The sequence below is a fragment of the Equus quagga genome, chromosome 1 (assembly GCF_021613505.1).
Source record: "Equus quagga isolate Etosha38 chromosome 1, UCLA_HA_Equagga_1.0, whole genome shotgun sequence".
Classification (NCBI taxonomy): domain Eukaryota; kingdom Metazoa; phylum Chordata; class Mammalia; order Perissodactyla; family Equidae; genus Equus; species Equus quagga.
Window position 1 is genome coordinate 76,851,713 of NC_060267.1, and position 19,289 is coordinate 76,871,001.

A 19,289-nucleotide genomic window follows, 5' to 3' on the forward strand; every position below is an offset into this window, starting at 1 on the left:
AACTTTTGCATTTTTTTCCCAGCAGAAGTTAAAAATAAACAAACAGGACGACCCTTGCAGCGTGAATGCTGAGCAAAGGGCTTGGGGTACAACCCTCCCTCCACCAGGAAGGGGCTCCTGGGCCAGCCCCAAGGCCCCCCACCCACCCACTCAGCCTCCAACCCAGGCCAGCAGGTGCCTTGGTGACACGTCTACAGAAATGAGTGCGGCTCACCTGGAGTTGATGGACCAGCTTGGTGGCTTGTTCAGGTGTCTGAAATTCTTGCGGTACCCTGGTGATGGGGTGGGCAGGTGGTGGGTCCTTCCCCAGGCAGGCTTCTCCACTGCTCAACAGCACCTCCTGCACGATCTCGGCAGGTGACTTGAAGATCAGCGGCCTGGCAGGGCCCTGAGGCTCCCTGCTGTGGCTCCTGGCCTTGGGGGGCCGGTAGCTCTCATCTTTGGGGAACCTCACCCGGGGTCCCACCTTGGAGAAATCGGGCAGCGGGTAGTTCAGCCGCCCCCGGCCGTACTTGGGGGTATCAGAAGATGACTGGCCAGCCAGAGTGGCTCCCTGCCTGGGTGGCGGCCTGTCCTGCCGGGTGGGCCTTGGCGGAGAATTCAGGGGGCTGATGGTACAGGTGAATCGGGAAGGGAGCGGCTTCGGTGATGGCCGGGTCCGCTTCCAGGCTCCGTCCCCGGGCTGAGGGCAGGAGAGGCTGGTGGCTTCTCTCCTCCATGCACCTGCAGGACACCGGAGGCTGTGGGCCGGGGATGCTGAAGAGTCCTGGAACTCCAAGGGGGTTGCCACAGCAACGCTTCCCCCAGTTCTGTCGTCCGGGTCTAGGCGGTGGTGGCTGGGGCTCTGTGATAAAGTTTCTGCCAGGGCGGTGGGCTGGGGGACACTGGTGTCTCCGTCCCAGGTGGAATCAAGGCTGTCACTGGGGTGGTCAAGGCTCACAGTCCCACTGCTCCAGGACCTAACAGAGCTGAGATCAACAGTTGGGTTGACCTCAGAATGTTCTGGAAGTTTGTCTCCACTGGCTTGTTTACCAGAAGCCACCCAGCCTGTGGCCTGACCCCACCCCTGAGCCACGGGGCTGGCGTTTCCATCGCCCCCCGAGCTGAGATCAGTCTCACGCTCCAACCTCGGGGAGCTCTCTCCAGCTGGCTCGACCTCGGGACCTCCGAGCACCTCATCTGGCTCCTCCTCAGTCACGTCTGCTTGAGGATGCTGCTGGGGGAGCCAGTTGAGAGGCAAGTTGGAACTTTCTGGGCCGTCCACATCCTCTGCTTCGAATTCTGAAATGACAGGTCATCGCTTAGCAGGTCCCGGGTCTGGACTCTGTGTGACGTTGCCCAAGTCATCTCACCCCTCTGGGCTTTCACTTCCTCATCACACAGTGATGGCAAGAACCCCAGTGAGCCCCCCATATGGCCAAGTCCTTACCTAACTCCTCCTCTAGTTGTCTCAAAGGTCCTCCAAACTCAAACCTCAAACCTGGTTGTCCCCCCAGTGTGTCCCGTCTCAGCAAATGGCGACACCATCCCATCCAGTTGCACCAGCCAGAAACCTGGGAGGCATCTTTGCCATCTCTCTCCCCCTGACCCCCATAATCCAATCTGTCACCGGGTCCTGTCACGATCACCTCCTAGAGAGCTCTCAAACTCATCCACTGCTCGAAAGTCCAGCACCACCACCTCTGCCCAAGCCAACATCCTCTCTCGCCTGGACCACTGCAGTAGCCGCCTAATCATCTCAATCCTCCCCCTCATCTCCCACCTGAAACTCACCAATACCTTCCTGTTGTTCCCAGGTAGAGCTGAACCTTTAATCTGGTCCTCAGGTCCCTGCCTCTGGCCCCCACTGGCTCTCCTGATCCATCTCCCTCCATGGTCCCCCTCAGTCTCTCCCTGCTCTAGTCATGCCACATTTTCTCCCACCACAGGGCCTTTGAACACGCTGATCCCCCTGCCAGGGTCTTCTCTCCCTCCCTTTGCCTAGTTAACTCCTATTTGTCCTTCAGGCATTAGCTCAACCTTGACCTCATCAAGGAAGTCATCTCGGATCTCCCTAACTAGCTCCAATTCTCCATCTGAAAGGCTTTAAACAGGACTGAATACTTCTCCTTTGAAATACAGCTGCAGTTTTCCATTTATGCATGTGATTGTTTCATTAATATTTTTCCTTCCCCACTACACTGTAAGCTCCACGAGGGCAAGGATGCCTTCTGTTTTTGTTTACTATTGTATTTGCAGAGTAGGTGCTCAATATTTGTTGACTGAGTGGAAAGAATGAAAGAAGGGAGGGAGGGACGGAGGACAACAAGGTATGCAAAGTTCCCAGAAAATAGATAGTTGTTGTAATTATTACATGGTAGGTGCTCAAGAAATACTCATCCATCCACCCACCCATCCATCCACCTATCCACCCGCCCACTCACCACTGATCCACCCATCCATTCTTTCAATCATCCATCCATCCACCTATCCACCCACCCACTCACCCATCCACCACCCACCCACCCATGTATCCATCGACTTATCCACTGACCCACTCACCCATCCATCACCCACCCACATATTCATCCATCTACCTATCCATCACCCCCCGCAGCCATCTATTTATCCATCTATTTATCCACCCACCCACTCACCCATCCATCATCTGCCCATCCATCTATCCATCTACTTATCCACTGACCCACTCACCTATCCATCACCACTCACCCATCCATCCACTCACTCACCCATCCATCCATTTACCTATCCATCACTCGCCCACCCATCTATGCATCATCCATGCAGCCAACGTTTATTGAGCATCCACTCTGTCTTAGACCCTGTGTCAGCCTCTGGGATAGAGCTCAAGTTTCGTGAGACACGATCTGGATACCGCCAAGCACAGCCTCTGCTCTGGCCACACGCACCTCTGTCATAACCCTTGTATCGCTCCCTGCTCCCCCATGCTCTTTCCCCTACCCTTGGCACCTCCATGTCCTCCTGCTCCTTAAAATCCCCTTCAGCCAGCCACTGTTGTTTACAGCAGCACATTTGAAGCCCAGAGAGGTTAAGTAACTTGCCAAAGATCACACAGTGGTTCAGAGCAGTCCCAGACCTAGAACCCAGGTCCCAGCCACGCAGGCCAGTTAGTCTCTGCCGCTGGGGGTCATGCGATGGGGTGAAGACAGTGGGCTTTGGAGCCAGGGAGCCCTGGTCCCATCCTGGCTCCTCGGATCCCTCCCTGGGAGCCAGGGGCAAGGAGCTGACCTCTCTGGGAGTCCATACTCCAGCTGGAGGCTAGTCCATCCGAGGGTGGTGAGGGCAAAAGGAGACGTGGCCTATGCCCTGGTACCCAGTAAGGGCACAGGCCAGGCAGCATCTGTTACATCACAGCAGGGGTTACCACGTGCCCTCAGGAAGAGGTGCCCCTGCCCTGTCATCCCAGTGTATCCCGGCCACCGTGCCCTGAGGGAGAGCTCGGAAATGGCTCCCGAGCAGGGAGCTGTGGGCCAACCCCACCTTAAGCAGACCAGGCATGAGGACCTTTTGGGTAACGACATCAGCCACCATCAGCCTAATGGCTTCTCTGCCATCCACGTGGCGCCTGCCTGATTCACAGACTCCTGAGACGGGGCGATTCACCCCCGTTCCCAGTGCAACAGGCACCACGTACAAGCTCTTCCTATTCTCAGCGGTATTACCGCTCCCATTTCACAGACAGGGACTCTAAAACTCAGAGAGGAGCAGGGACTCGCCCAGCCAGACTAGGAATTCAGTCTAAGTTGGTCTTGACGCAAAGGGAACAGTTATTTCAGAAAGCAAGAGGCGCCAGCCTTCCCGGCGGCTAATTGGGAATTGTAAAAATTTTAAAATGGGCATAAAGCTTGGACAGAGCAATTTAAATTAGCAAGCATCTTATCAAATCAAGTGCACAGAGAGGTATTAATAACATTCATCTCTGCATTATTTACAATAGCAAAAACCGGAAACTACCTAAATGCCCAGCGGTAAGAGATTGGCCAACAAATTACAGATCATCCACACCACAGACTTCCCACACAGGCAACAGGAATGCCCTGTGGAAGACGATTTGAGGAGCTGGGAAAATGTTCCTATTAGGTTATGAAAAGCAGGTTACAAGATAGTTTAGAAGATTCTTCCATATTCATATTACATTTGTATAGATATGCATATGGAAAAGAGTAGTTATTTGGATAATAAGTAATTTTTAATTTTTCCTGTTTTTGCTCCTATTTTCTGATTTTTCTGCAATGGACAGCATCACTTGCGGAATTTAAATCTTTTAAAGTTTTTAATCACGGACTCCATAGATTGTAATTTAAAAAATTTCTAGAACTCCCTCCCGCTCCCCTCCTCCTGCTAGGAGGTGGGACATTTGGGGGTCACCGACGTGGGTCTGGGGGCCAGTCTCACCCTCTCCTGCAGACTCTCCGGATCCGGAATCCTGGCGCCCGTCGGGCCGCGGCTCCGCATCCCACTCCAGCGGCTGCAGGCGCTGCTGGGCCAGGCGGAAGTCGTCTAGGAGCTCGGGGCTGGTGGCCTTGGCAAATGGGCCCTCCTCTCCCCAGCTGTGTGGGCCGCGCCCATCCGCCTCCTGCTGCTCCTCGGCCCAGGCCCAGCGCCGCCGCCGGGACCCCTCCCCCAGGCCCGGCCCGGCCCAGCGGACCTGCGTCCCCGAGCTGGCCATGGGGCCCGGCCTCTACTTCACCTGGGCTGCTTCATCCTTGGGAGACAGGGCTGCCACCATGGGCACCAGAGTCACCGCCGGCTCCTCTCAGCACCAACCATCCTGCCTGCAGCCTGGCGGGGACACAATCAAGGGACAGCATTACTCGTCCAGTCCCCTCCTCTTTTCAGAACAAGAAGTCACCAGCAGGAACTCTGGAATCAGAGACGCTGGCTCAGCCCCTTGAGGCTGTGTGACCTTGGGCAAGTCACTGTGCCCTCACTTCCTTCACCAGCAAAACTGGGATGGTAATTCTCTCCTGAGAGAGTTTGGAAAAGCACCTGAGACAGAGGGTGAGGGGTCCAGCGGCCGGCACACCGGCAGGTGTTCAAGGCGTGCTAGCAGTGGGCACTGTGTGCAGCCTCCAGGCGTGGGGCACAGGCCACATTCACGTGGGAATGGAGAACCGACTGCAAACCGAGGTGAGAAATGATGCGGGGCATGGGAGGGATCCAGTGCAGGCCTAGGAAGTCGGGGAATGTCCTGTTGTGAAGCCACTTCCTCTGGAAGGTCCCCTAACCCCCCATGGGGTAACAATTCAGATTGGGAGTGGGGGAACAGTGAAAAGAACATTCCAGTAGCCAAAAGAATTGAAAACAGAGGTTCAAACAAATATATGTCCCCACATGTTCACAGCAGCACTATTCACAAGAGCCAAAAGCTGGAAACAGCCCAAATGTTCCTCCATGTTTGACTGGATAAACAATTTGTGGTATACACACATGTGGAATATTACTCGGCCATGAAAAAGGAATGGAGGGCCGACCCCCGCCCCTGACAAGGGTGAATCTCAAAAACATTATGGTAAGTGAAAGATGCCAGTCACAAAAGGTCACAAACAGTTTGATTCCTTTTATATGAAATAACCCAAATAGGTAAATCCACAGAGAGAAAGCAGACTGGCGGTTCCCAGGAGCTGAGGGAGGCGGGAATGGGGAGTGACTGCTGAGCGGGCACAGGTTTCTCTCTGGGGTGATGAAAATGTTTCGGAACTAGACAGAGGTGGTGGATACACAACATTCTAAACAGACGAAATGCCGCTGAGCTCTGTTCACTCTAAAATGGTTAATTTTATGTTAAGTGAAGTTCATATCAATAAAAAAAAAGAGCATATTCCAGCAGGGGGACCAGCGAGCACAAAGGCCTGGGGGGGGGGGTGCACCCTAGAAGTGGTTTATGGATGGCGATGGTACAGGGCAGGGGCTGGGCACCTTGGCAGAGACAGTGCGGGCAAGGGGAGGTGGTGGCCCGACCCGGGTGCCCCCCCGGGTTCTGTTCAGGTGTTGGAAGCGCATCCCAGGCCGGAGAGAGCACGTCGAGGTCCAGCTTAGACGTGTCTCTCCGGTTGCTCAGGAGAGTGAACCAGACGCGGCGAGCCTGGGCACAGAGGGACCTGTGGCAGCGGAAGGGCCCTCCTCTCCCTCGAATCTCCTCCCGCCTCCTCCTGTCCCCCCCTCCCGCTGTGGCCCACCCCCCCCCCCCCCCAAGAGCCTCCCCTGTGGCAGGCACGAAGCCCCACGGGGGTCAGGACAAGCTGGGTGGAAAGTCACCTGGCGGCCCAGGTCGCGGCTCTTTCCTCCAGGGGCCAGAGACAAGGGAGGGTAACCCCAGGCCTCGGGAACAGATGCATCTGTGTGCATCCCTGTGGCCTCGTGAGCACTTGCGTCAGGGTCAAAGCCTCGATTTGCACATTGAGAAAAGTCAGCAGGCAACTATTTCTGGACAGAAGGTTCCCCAGGGAACTCGCAGCCAGGGAAGCGCTGAGTGCCCCAGGGTGGGGGACAGACAGGGAAACAGTCCCCCCATCTCCTTGGACAGGGCCTCTGTCCTCTCCCCCGGCACCCAGAATTTCCTCCAGGTCCCCCTGGGAGCCCCCCACGACCCCCACCTGTGGGCTGTGTCTGGAGGCCGTACCCACTTATTCTCCCTCTGCCCTCACCCCGAACAGGTGAGCAGGTCGCCAGAGGACTGTTTCTCAGATGAGGACCCTGAAGGTCAGGGTGGCAGAGTGACCGGGCCGAGATCACCCTTTGGTGACGGAGCATGACTCGGAACTGTCAACTTTGGCCTGGTGCTCTCCAAAAAAAAATTTTTTTAAATCACACAACTCGTTAGCCAAAATATATTTGCTGGCACACCCAATATACGTTTCTTTTAACTTTATATACACGTATTCGCATAACACATTATGTGCATTAGAAAAAATATATCCAAAAATGGGTTTTTTAAAAGATGTGATAGAAAATAAATATTTTAAAGAGAAATTCTAATCCTTGTTTCCTACACTCTCTAGGGGGCCTGTGCCCGTCTTGGGAGTCCCTGCTGGTGGGCCTTAAGCTCCAGTGTTCTTATGAATCCTCTGAGAATGCAGATGCTTAGGCTGACCCAAAGTGGCCCTGGGGGAGGGCTCAGGAGTCTGCATTTTCCATCATAGCCCCAGGCAAGGCCCGCCCTTTGCCCGTGAGGCCTCTCTGCTCCTGCCACCACGGCAGGTACGAGAGGCGCTAAGACCCGTTGCTTTTCTCGTTCCGAAACTTCCGCCAAACAAGGGGCCGGGGGAGTTGTGTGGTTTTTTGACTTTTTCAAGGGCTTTTTTCTAGCCAAGCCACAGAGCAGCCTGCCCAATCACAGAGGCCTCCGGGCGCACAAAGAGGAACATCCTGTCTCCTGGGATGACTCAGTCGTCACAGAAATCTCACTGTGACCAGGGGAAGCCTGATGTCAGAGGCAGTTGTGGTCCCTAGCTGGACTTTTACACATGCTCCCCAGGCCCCAAAACCTGTGAGCCTCTCCTGAGTGAGGACTCTGTCTTCCATGCAAGACACGGCCCTCGATGCCACGGAGCCTGGGGCCGGTCAGTCAGCTAGTCAGTCAACAAACACACATGAGTGCCAACCACATGGCAACCTCAGGCTGGGACGAGGACAGGCACTCAGTTGGCTGCTGTGAAAGAGAAGCAGGCCGGGCGACCGGAGACCAGGTTCTGGGCCTGGTGCTGCTACTCCACAGTGAACTGCTGTGCTTACGTTTTCGTCACTGTGAAACGGAGAAATGCCACCTGCTCTTGTGACCGCAAGGCGATATCGCCCTGTTCGGGTGGGCTGGGGGCTAGGGGACGGGCTAAACGAACTTTGAGATTCCTGCTGACTCATCGGCTCCCGGGGGGAACAGCCTCAGATCCGTGAACCCCCTTCCTCCTCCCTGAGGTCCCATTTCAGAGTAACAAAGATAGTATTGAGCACCCGGTGGGCGCAAATTAACTTTAAGAACCTCGGACTGTGCGCCAGCACCACACGAGATACAAGGAATACAGAAAAGAGGAAAAGTGTTCCAAAACTTCAAATGGGGGGTCCCTTCCAGCAGAGGCATTAAAGAAGGAAGCATTAAGTCGGGGTTGAGAGACAAAGGGGATTTGGGGGAGAAGAATGGAGTTGGGCATTCCCGGCAGAGGGAACAGCATAGGCAAAGGCACAGAGGTCTGAGAGCATGAACAGAACTTGACAGCTCCGGGTAGGGGTCCTCGAATGGCAGGCAAAGGCAGGGTTGCTCCAGCCAGCCTTCCTTAGGGCAGTGGGTTGGCTCCAGCCTCCAGCTGCGTGAACTGGGGGCTGAGCCCAGGAGAGTCCCGTTAGCACTGAGTCCCCTCAAAGGCTGGGCTGTGGGGGTCCGGGTCCCCTGCCAGCCGTGGAGCGACCGGCGCCACAAGGAGGCATCAACCACTCCCCTCTCCTTTTGTAGTCTCCCCCCTCCAACGGCGCCAGCCCTGCCCCGGCTCTCTCTTGGGGTCTGTGAGACCCCTGTGGTCTCTCTCTCCAGTTCCCGAGCGGGTCGGCCACCCCCACAGGGCTTCTCTGCCCCCTCGGCGGCTCCAAGCCTGAGGACCCTTCCCTTTATGGCTCTATCTCCTGGTTTCTCCTCTGCCAACTGCCGCCATGCAGCCCGGCGCTGCCTCCCCATGCCTTCTGAAGCCCCTTCCCATCCAGCGAGGGCTGTCCAGGCACCCCCGCTGCTCCCACCCGGACCCTGACATCTCCCAGATGCAGAAACTGAGCCACAGAGGAGCGGTCGGCTCTCATAGGACCTCGAGCCAGGAAGTGTGGCCCCAGGGTGCTGTGCTTCTGAAACCAAGTCCATCAGACTTGGGGGTGGGGCAAGAGGAAGGGGAAGGAAGACAGCCCCCATATCAAGTGGCCCGGCTCCTCCGAACTCGGCTGCCCTCCCTGGACAGCTGCTGAGCACAGACCTGTGTTCTCAGGGGTCCCCGCCAGCTGTGCAGAAACGAGTCCTCCAGCCACCGCCCCCCTGCACGTACCCCCGCCTGCCCCCAGCTCCCTCCAGCAGCAGAGGCCGAGGAGAGAGAGGAAAGATGCCCGGGCTACTGCGGACTCCAGTCCCGCCAGCCGGAAGAGCTGGGCTGCATCTGCCGGACCCTCCCTGGCTCCGCTCCTTGCCCTTAGTGGCAGAGGGGGCCATTCTCTAGTGGGGGGACCCCTTGCTGCCTGCTCCTCATCGGGCATCACATCTGGGGCCCCTTAGCAGCTGTGGGACGAACTCCGCATGTGCAGCTGAGGACGCCCCAGGCACAGAGAGGGACCACCGCTCAACCAAGTTCACACAGAATCAGAATCAGAGCTCGGAGCGGAACCCAGCATCCCGAGACTTGACAAAACCCCCCCAAAATGCCCCCGGCCCCGGGCGCCGGGTGCCCCTCCTCTGGGAGAGAAGTAACGCAGCTGTCGCTGTCGTAGCTGCAACTTCCTGGCTGGGCTGGTCCAGCCGCCCCGGACTGTCCCAAAGTCTGTGACTGGCCCGTCCAGAGGGAATGGCCTACCCGCCCTCCTCAGCTCCCTACCTCTCTCGGGCTCCACCACCATCCCGCGGCCCCAGCTCAGGGGACCCACGTGTGAGGTCTTTGTTCCAAACCTGGGGAGCCCCCTGCCTCCATGGCGCGCTGGCCCGCCTCCAGGCTGCTCTGCCAGCCGGAGCAGCAGCTCACAGCCGAGCATCGCTCCCTGCCTCCGCCCCCCACCCCAGCTGCGGCTGCGGCCGCCTCGCCTGGCAGGAAGCGCCCAGCCTGATTTCCTACAAGTGTTTGTCAGAAGGAGGGGGTTTGTCTGCGCAGAGTGCGAGCGAGCGGGAGGAGCTTTACCCCTTGCAGGGCTTCGGGGAGGCCCAGGAAGGACTTGTGGAAACTTCGCAGGATGGGGACCATCTCAGCCAAAATACAGCTTGGGCGGACTGAAGCCCAGAGAAGGTCAGAGGCGAGGCCAAGGTCACACAGCATGCTGAGCCTGAAAAGAGGCCTCTAGCAGTTTCAACCCTCTGGGAGTTTTTTCTACAACCCTTGTCCTGTAGGGTGTGAGCTTGGCCAAGATTCCCTTCCTCACGAGGCCTCCAAGCTCAGACTGGATGCTTGTTTGGCAACCTTCCAGCCCTGACGCTCTGTCCCATGTGTGACCCAACATCTCAGGGAGGCTGCAATGACTCCTGCCATCCCACCCACTGTCCTCGCCCCAAGCTGGGCCTGCAGCTACTGTGGGATTTCCCCGGCAGCATGGAGTGTGGAACTGGCTGATCAGGCAAATGTTCCCTGTTGTTCCCAGGACTCATCAGAGGGTAAGCTGCCTTTTCCCAAGCCCCCCTCGTCCTGTTTCTCATTCGACGGGTACTTACTGAGCTCCTACTGTGTGCCGGGTGCTTTTCAAGGTGCTGGGAATATGGCACAAGACAGACTAAGCCCTGGCTCCACTCTAGCAGAGACACAGACAACAAACAGACACAGAGAGAGCTGTGAACAAGATGGGGAGGGGGCGACGGCGTCGGGATCCACAGCCGGCTGCTCTTGGTAATCCTGATGCCCGGGGTTCACCCAGGCCCACAGAATCAGTCTCTGGTCATCGGCGAATTTAAAGTGTCCAAGGGGACTGGGACAGGAGGCCCTGGTGGAGAACCCCCAGGTCAGAGAGTAACGGGGTGGGGAGGAGGGTGTGGGGACAGCCAAGAAGGTCTCTGTAGGAAGGTGACATTTGAGCAACGGACCCGAAGGACGAGAGGGGCAGGAGCGGGCCACAAGAAGGGCTGGCGGCAGAGTATTCTGGAAGGGCTTTCCAGCTGGGGAACAGCGAAGCTGTGTGCCCAGAGCCAGCGAGCCAAGCCGGAGATGGGGGGCGTGGGGCGGGGGGAGCAGCTTGGGCTCCAGGCCCCGTAAGTGGCTCCCCACTCTGGCCCCGCCCAGGAGCCAGGGATTCCGGTTCAGGAAACAAAAAGAAAAAGGAAAAAACTGTGGCCTCTGTGTCACCCCCAAAGCCCTCCAGGTGATCCACCTGCACAGCCAGGTCTGGGAACCACCAGCGTGGAGAGAAAAGGGGATCTGAGAGTCAGTGCAGAGCTGGGCTCCAATCCCGCCCCGCCTCCTGCTGCTTCTGTGACCTTTCAGGCTCCACCTTTCTGAGCCTCAGTTTCTCCATCTGGGAAATGGGGATCAGGAGAGTAGCCAGCCCACAGGGCTGCTGCCCGGATTCAAGCAGCCCAACCCTGCAGAGGGCAGAGCAGGGGCCTGGGATATGAATGAATGAAGGGATGAATGAATGGACTTCCCCGAGGTCCACCCGTGACGACCTGGCAGAGCCAGGGCCAGAACCAGGCACCCTCCTCCAACAGTCACCCCCCCACCCCCTTCCCTGCCTTGTACCCACAGCCCCCAGCCCCACGTGGAGCAGAGCCAAATCCTAATGAGGCCCCTCCCTGCCAGCTCCGGCAACCCTGTGGGCCATTGTGCGAAGGGCGGGCTCCCCTGACACCCGTCACTCACTTGCCCTCCCTCCCTGGCCAATAACCCAGGCAGGACTGCCATCAACACCAGGTGGCTGCCAGGCACGCCCCCTGGCCCCTGGATAACCCCAAACTCATCTCAGGGCGGCTCCGAACCCCCCGGAAAACAGCCTTCTGTGCGGCACACTCTGTTCCATCTCCTCGCCACCGCCGAGCCTCAAGCCCCTCCTCCCTGCCTTTGCCCGTGCGGTGCCTCCTCCAGGTACCATCTCCACCCACAGGCCGAATTCTACTTAACTGAAGCTACACGTCCGAAACGGGGCCCTCCACGCCCATCTCTCCCCGGACGCTCCCAGGTGCACAAGCCAGACCGACTGTCATCCTGGACACTTGCCTCTCCCTGACAGCCCCTCACCAGACATCGGCAACTCCGACTGAGTTTATTTCCTCAAGCTCAGCAGGGTCTGCCCATCTCCGCGCCCCTACGAGCCCTCCTGCAAGTGCCCTTCCCGGACAGCTCTTGCATTCCTCCATCTGTTCCTCTCACTCACCAAAGGCGTCTTCCCGAGACAACAGCGTCCAGACCCAGCCGCTCCGTGCCTGCAACACTCGGAGAGCTGCCCATCGCGGAGAAAGACGCAGGGACTCCGTCCCCTGGCAGCCACCCTGCCTCCTCTCCCTCCACCGGTCCCCCTCCACCCTCCCTTGGCCACACGGGCTCCGTGCCATTCCTGGGACAAACGCACGGTGCTCTCCTCATCGCCCAACCCCACTCTTCTTCTCCCTGTTAACTCCAGGCGACCTGTAGCTCTCAGCCCTGGGCGCTGGGGGGGGGGGGGGGGCCCTCCCCGGGGACTCACCATGTGGAGGTAGCGGCAGGTCTGGCTCCCTGACGACGGGGTTCTGGGAAGCGCTGGTGATGGCAGTGCCCATGCAGCACAAGTCCTGACCTGCAGTCAGGGCACTGCAAACAAACGCTGTGTGATCTACGGAATCCAGCCCGAGCCTAGCCCGGCTTCGGCCCTCACAACTACCCAGTGTGGCCGGTGTGACGTCCCCGTTTTACAGGCCGGTAAACTGAGTCCCCGAGAGGCCAAGCAACTCGCCCACGGTCACGGAGCCAGCGAGTGCCGGCAGACATTCAAATCCACAAAGACTGACTCTGAAGGACCACGCTCGGGTGCTCGCACTGTCACAGCCCGCGGGAGAGCGCTGCTACCCTGGCGGGATGAGACCCGGGTTCTAACTTGATAAGAGGCTCTGGCCCCACACAGAGCCTGCTGGTTTTCTAAAGCACTCTCTCATCCTTCAAGCCCTCAGTGCTTAAGACCAGCCTTGGGAAGCAGGCAGGACAGGTGGGGGAGGCCATCGTAGAGGTGGGGAAACTGAGACTCAGAGATGGGGAAGCGATTGTGCCCGGTCACCCAGGAAAAACAAACAAACAAAACACCTTGGGCCCCATTAGGAGGCCTGAGTACTTTTTGACCAGAATCTTGCCCACGTCCGGCTGTGTGTTCATCATCCTGCCGTGCTGACCACAGGAGCCCATCGAGCCTTTGGCCATTTGTCCCCTCTGGCCCCTGGGTCACAATGCTCTAACGCCACCCGCTGTCCCACTGCCCCCCGCCCCGCCACCCCTCCGTCCTCCCTCCCTCCACAGTCACTCCTGAGCCGCGCTAGGTGCCGGCACGGCGACCACACTGCAGGTGAGTCTGTCTGTCTTGAAGCCTCCAGTGCCGCCCCGGACATGGCCCAGGACCGGAAGGCCATCACTGGTTGACGTGACGAGCCCTGGACAGTCAGTCACTCCTGCACACAAGGTCCTGAGATGCCCAGGGGTACTGTGGGGCCATCAGTCTTCTCAGCCACCCTGGGGGGCACCAGGGGCGGGTAACTTCAGGATCCTGGGGGCCGAAGGTGAGGTTATTCCGTCCTCGGCCCTCCTTGAGCTCCCAACACCTCCTGGCCCTGGGAGAGAGACGAAACCCCACCCCGAAGTCACCCACTCCCTGCTGCCCAGGTGGCTGCATTTACCCCCGCAGTTAAAATCCAGAGGGGCGGAGGAGATGGTGAGGGTCTCAGAGGGGACCGAGACGAAGCAGCGGAAGCCTGGCTTGGGAAGTGGAGACCCGTGTTCCAGCCTGAGTGACACTGGACAAGCATCTTCCCCTCTCAGCTTTGTAACCTTGGGGCTTAATGAGATTCTCTCTGGGGGTCTCAGAAATGACCTTCCAGCACTCAGTCTCCCGGGTTCATTTGATTCCACTTGCCCACGGAAGCAGAAACGCGTGCACATGGGAGGCTGCAGGCCGCAGGGATTGAAGGCACATGGGCTTTATGGGCAGAGACCTCCAGGTTCTCTCTTGAAAGCTGTGTGGCCTTGGGTAAGTTGCTTAACCTCTCTGAACCCAAGATTCCTTATCTGTAAAATGAGGGGTAATACTGACTTTACAGTTTCCTTGGGATGAGAAAGGAGACTGCATGCCTATGTCCTGGCCCAGTGCCCAGCTGGCACAGAGCTCACCCACAAATGACTCTGGCCACATCCGTGAAACGCCCATATGGCCTGCTCCCTGCAGGACCAAGTTTAATCTTCAAGGCTCTGGAGCTTCCTCAGTATCAGCCACAGATCCAGCTTTGGGTCCTGGACCCAAAAGGGACAGCCAGCCTCCCCAAGTGGAGAAAAATGTGCCATCACACTGGGACCCTCTTCCCTGGGGCCCCCAACTACCTGCAGGGGTCATTGGCCCAGCTAGAGACTGTGTCCCTGCCCTGAACAGTTAAGGGGGGGAGGAAACGGGCCTTCCTCAGCCAACTGAATCGTGGGTTACGAGGAAGGTGTGGCCACCGGGAGCAAAACACACCCAAGTATGCACACACCCACCTCACACCCACATACACACTGAAATTCACGCCCCTTGAAAAGCAGCAGACAAAAAACTGTGCATGTGCCAGGGAGGCATTGCTGACAGCATTACGATGTCACAGCCTTTCCGCGGCTGAGGACGCAATTATTTAACCTCATGCCACCCCAAGGAGGGGAGAACGGTTACGCCCGCTTCACAGGAGGGGAGGCTGGGTTTGAACCGAGCTGTCTGAATCCAGACAGTACGATCTTAACCACTTTGCGACTGAACCTCGAAGTGGGTTAAAAGGCTGGAAACAACCTCGCTGTCCAGTAACAGGGGATCGTTGAAATAAATTATAACTCCACTCAAAGGAAGATCAGGCAGCTATTAAAAGTCAAACGGTAGAAGAATATGAAGTGATGTAAAAAATTGTGATACGTTATGTGAACAAGCCGGTTATAATATAATATAGATCTAGTTTGAGTCCATTAAAGAAAAAAACAGTGAAATATGGAGGAAGGGAAGGAAAGGAGGGAGGGAGGGAGGGAGGAAGGGAAAAAGAGAGACAAAGGTGCTCCAAACTATTTACAATAATCACCACTCACTGGTAGAACTATAGGCAAGTTTATTCTTTATCCTTACGTGTATTTGCTAAAACTAAGAGTTGCTTTAAAAATAAGAGTAAAACAAATATTTACTATTCTTTTTTTTTGAGGAAGATTAGCCCTGAGCTAACACCTGTCACCAATCCTCCTCTTTTTGCTGAGGAAGACTGGCCCTGAGCTAACATCCGTGCCCATCTTACTCTACTTTATATGTGGGACGCCTGCCCCAGCATGGCTTGCCAAGCGGTGCCATGTCCACACCCGGGATCCAAACCAGTGAACCCCAGGCCACCGAAGCAGAATGTGCGCACTTAACCTCTGCGCCAACGGGCCAGCCCCAATATTTACTATTCTTAAAAAAACAAAACAGGGGCTGGCCCCATGGCCGAGTGGTTAAGTTCGCGCGCTCCGCTGCAGGCGGCCCAGTGTTTCATTGGTTCGAATCCTGGGTGCGGACATGGCACTGCTCATCAAACCACGCTGAGGAGAGTCCCACATGCCACAACTAGAAGGACCCACAACGAAGAATATACAACTATGTACTGGGGGGCTTTGGGGAGAAAAAGGAAAAAAATAAAATCTTAAAAAAAAAAACAAAAAAACCCCAAACAAACGTAAGCCATCACTGAGCACATCTGTGAAGTGCTCCATTCTTCTGAGGCCTGGGGCACACCCCTTGTCAGTCTCCCGCCCATGAAAGTTGGGAATGGTGGCCTGGCTCTGTGAAACTCTTTGCAGCTCTGACATCTGGTGACATTCGGTGACATTCTGTGACAACTCCCATCCCACGTCTTTCTCTTTTTAAACTCTGATACTGTGCATTCTTTCTTGCACATATAGCCACGATGCGCCATGTAGGAATGTGTGAAAATCACAAAAAGGAAAGAAGCAATCAGCCCCCCGCCTCAGCCATTTAACACTTCAGGGCACAGTGTGTGCTGTCTGATGGGAGCCTTGTCATCAGGCGTTTAACAGACAAGGAAAGGCCCAGAGAGGTTACACAACTCGCTCAAAGTCACAGAGCACATGAGGGGCACAGTTAAAGTCTGCACCCACAAGTAAAGCATTACCCTCCAAAGGAATCCCTGACTTAGGGGGGCTGAGTGCAGCCTCCTGGACCCCAAGGCCCCTCCTGGTCCTTGGTCCTTGGCTGTGGTCCCATGACTCGGAGAAGACTGACAGCTGAGCATCCCACTCTGGCTTTGATTGCCGGCTCTTCCCCCACAAGAGGCTCAGCAGGAGGGGCGAAGGGGAGAATGCTGACCAGGCTCTCGGGGCCGGTGTGGGCCGCCCTGGGAGCAGTGGGTCTCTCAGCACCCGAGCTGGAGTTCGGCTGACGCCTGGCAAGGAAGATCAGAGCCAAGAAGGGACTGTGGGCTGGGGTGGAGGAGGCACCGAGGAAGTAACACTTCGAGGGTTTGGGGGCAGAAAGGCCTGGGTCCAACTCCTGCAGCTCTGACCGTAGACGTGTTTCCACGCATCTCTGATACCCTCCTCTCAGAGTGAAGTCACGGGACAAGGCGTTCGCCCAGTTGAGCACGGGGGGGGGGGGGGGGGGGGGCGGCGCTGTCAGCCTCCTCGGGGCTCCTCCGGCCAAGCAGCGCCTCTTCTCTCGGCCCACCCCCGACTCAGCCTCCAATCCCTCGGCACATGCTGCCCGGTAAATCTTCTTAGAGCATCATTCTGCTTAAAGACCGTCCACGGCTGTCACCCTCAGGTTAGAGGCCACACGTTTTGACCTGAAATTCAGGTCTCTGCTAACCTGTCCCCAAGTCACAGAGATGTGCTGCTGGCATCACAGACGAGCAGCCACCTCTCATAAAGGCTTCCTTCCCAAATCCCACACTTCAGGGAGCTGCCACGGGGCGTGGGCCTCGTGGCCTGGCTCTCTTGGGGCTTCCCGCACCACCAGGAACCCTCAACTCCTAGCTGCCATGCAGAGCAAGGCCCGCCTTCCATCCCCCAACACCCTTCACATGCAACTCTCTTAAAAAAAGAAAAGAAAAGAAAAGAAAAAGTCCTGATGTGGCATTTACTGATTTCCATAGTATAAACACCCTTACTATGGCCAATTTCAAGCCACCAACATGGTACCACTGAGCAAGCAGGGGGAAGAGAGGCACATAGTCAGCTCTCATTAGATGACACACTCCTGTAACATCCCCCAGTAAGGACCAACAAAACCCAAAGAGCTGTGTGACCGCAGATGAATGACTTAACCTCTCTGAGCCTCAGGCTTCTCATTTGTAAAAGGAGGACAACAGCACCCATCCATGGCAACAATGTGAACACTAAGTGATATAACTGAGGCAATCCACAACAGTGTATGGGACACCATGTGTAGGGCTGGGGGCCGGGGATAAAACAGACAACAGCTCCTGCCCTCTCAGCCCTCACTCCTTGCAGTAAACTCCTGGGGCCTCAGCCTCCTCATCTCCAAACTTAGAATGTGGGTGGAGCAAAGCTTTCCAGGATGCCACCTCCCTTGAGCCTTACGGTGGCACTGAGGCGGGCATTCCCACTCCCATTTTACGGAGGGGGAAACTGAGGCGCTCAGAGCCCAAGCCGGGCTGGGGATTTGAACCACAGACTCTGACTCCCGACCTCAGATCTGCCCCACGTCAAGGGCCTGGGGAAACAGAAGAGGACCTGGGACCGTGCTGGGGACGCAGCTGGCTGCCTTAGAAAGATGCTCTTTCCTCGCTCACGGGGTAAACGGCTCCGTCCGTGCGCGCTGTCCCCAAACCACCCGCTCAGCATGACGGCCGCGGGGCCGGGCGGCTCCGGTCTCTCTGGAAACCCCAACCCCGTCGCCCGGCAGCCCTGCAGGCCGGTGGGAGCTGATGAAATCCCCTTGCAACAATCAGCCCAAATCACATGTTTCCAACGCTAACCGCTGGCCTCCGGGAGGCAGGGGCCCCACAAGGGACCTTCTCCCTCCTGCGGAAAAGCCAGGATCGCTGCTGGGAAGAAACCCAAATCGTCCCCAAAACACCATGGGCTCCATCCCCCAAGCCACACTTAGACCGTTCAGAAGGCTGGGCAGAAATCCTGTTTGCTTGACAAAAACGAAACCAACAGCCAAAAAAATAAAACGCACCAACTAAAGAGGAGGCTCTTGGGAAGTCCCTGTACGTATCTAACCTCAGTCCTTCGTGCTTCAGTTTGGGCCATTTCTTCTCGTTCTGTTCTAGAGTACAGGGACAATGTCTCTTTTCACGCAGCCTGTCTCAGTTTCTCTCCTCAGCACCCAAATAGCTCCGCTTTGTTATCAGCAACCTTCCTCTCCAACTTTCTCACCCAGAAGCAGAAGGTTTTGAAACTAGGTAATGATCTGCTCCAACCTGTCATGACTTTCAACAAAAACCAGGGAAAGGAGCAGGGAAAAGTCCCGTCCAGGGTCGCACGGCAACAGGCTCTGGCTCTGCCGCCGCCAGCCCCATCACCCTGGGGAGAAGCCAGCTCTGCGCCTGGCCTGCTGTGCGCCCTTGGGCAAGCCGCGCCCCCTCTCTGGGCCTCAGTCTCTCCAGCTGTGTACCAAGAGAGGCTGGCCCGATTTCTGCAGTCCGTTCCAGTTCCTCCCGCTGTCGGGCTGCCCACCCTCCCGCTGGGCCTCGCTCTCCCTCCCTCCCCCTGCAAAAAAGAGGAAAAGAAACTTGCGTTAGGCGTCCCGGGAGGGCGCGCGGCTCGAGTTGTCAGACTGCGCGGGTTGTTGCCGGGTGAGCAAGCCTCACGCAAATCGCAGGACCGAGAAGTCCCACCTCCCGGGTAACCACAGCTACCCGGGCCACACCTCCGCCCAAACACAGCCCGAGGCCCCGCCAAGGACCACCCCCGGATTCCCTGGGGACCCCTCCCCTCCCTGCGCCCTCCCTGCGACCAGCCCCAGCCGGAGAGACGCAGCCAACGCCCCCATCGTGCGGAGGCGGAGACTGAGGTCGGAGGGTGGAGACTGCGGCTCCCCCGCGGTCGGCAGGGTCGGACTCGGACCCGGATCGCCCGTCCGGGGCCCCCTCCCATTCCCGGAGCGGCCATCCGTCTCCTTCCCGCGCGCGTGGGGTGCCCACGTGGGAGAGCCCGACAGCGGCGCCGTGGCCGCGGATCGGAGCCCGCCGGCGCCGTCCACGCTCCCTCCCCATTCCCCCGACGGAGAAACTGAGACCCCGCCCGGGGCCGGCGCCCGCCCGGGCCCCGCCGGACCCCTCCCGCCGCTCACCTGCCGGCCGGCCGCCCGCCGCGCGCCGCTGGTTCCTGGAGTTGAGCGGCAAACAAAGGCCGCCAATCGGGGCGCGGGGCGGGGCGGCGACGTTTTGCATAATCCCCGAGGCCGGCCTA

At 57.5% G+C, this 19,289-nt stretch overlaps 1 protein-coding gene across 4 annotated transcripts in view; it reads right to left on the reverse strand.

The window, feature by feature from the left end:
- Positions 1 to 13,066, reverse strand: part of AKNA (AT-hook transcription factor) — a 47,939-nt gene extending 34,873 nt beyond the window's left edge. For 2 of the 4 annotated variants that reach the window (XM_046685903.1, XM_046685873.1), the window contains exons 1-3: positions 9,582 to 9,737; positions 4,417 to 4,803; positions 215 to 1,281 (exon numbers count right to left, since the gene is read on the reverse strand). In XM_046685903.1, coding sequence (XP_046541859.1) covers positions 215 to 1,281; positions 4,417 to 4,690 — 1,341 coding nt within the window. In that variant the 5' untranslated portion in view covers positions 4,691 to 4,803; positions 9,582 to 9,737. Of the gene's footprint in view, positions 1 to 214; positions 1,282 to 4,416; positions 4,804 to 6,279; positions 6,573 to 9,581; positions 9,738 to 12,360 lie in introns of those variants that run through there. The other 2 variants (XM_046685883.1, XM_046685893.1) reach the window with 2 other exon arrangements.
- Positions 13,067 to 19,289: the final 6,223 nt, after the last annotated feature.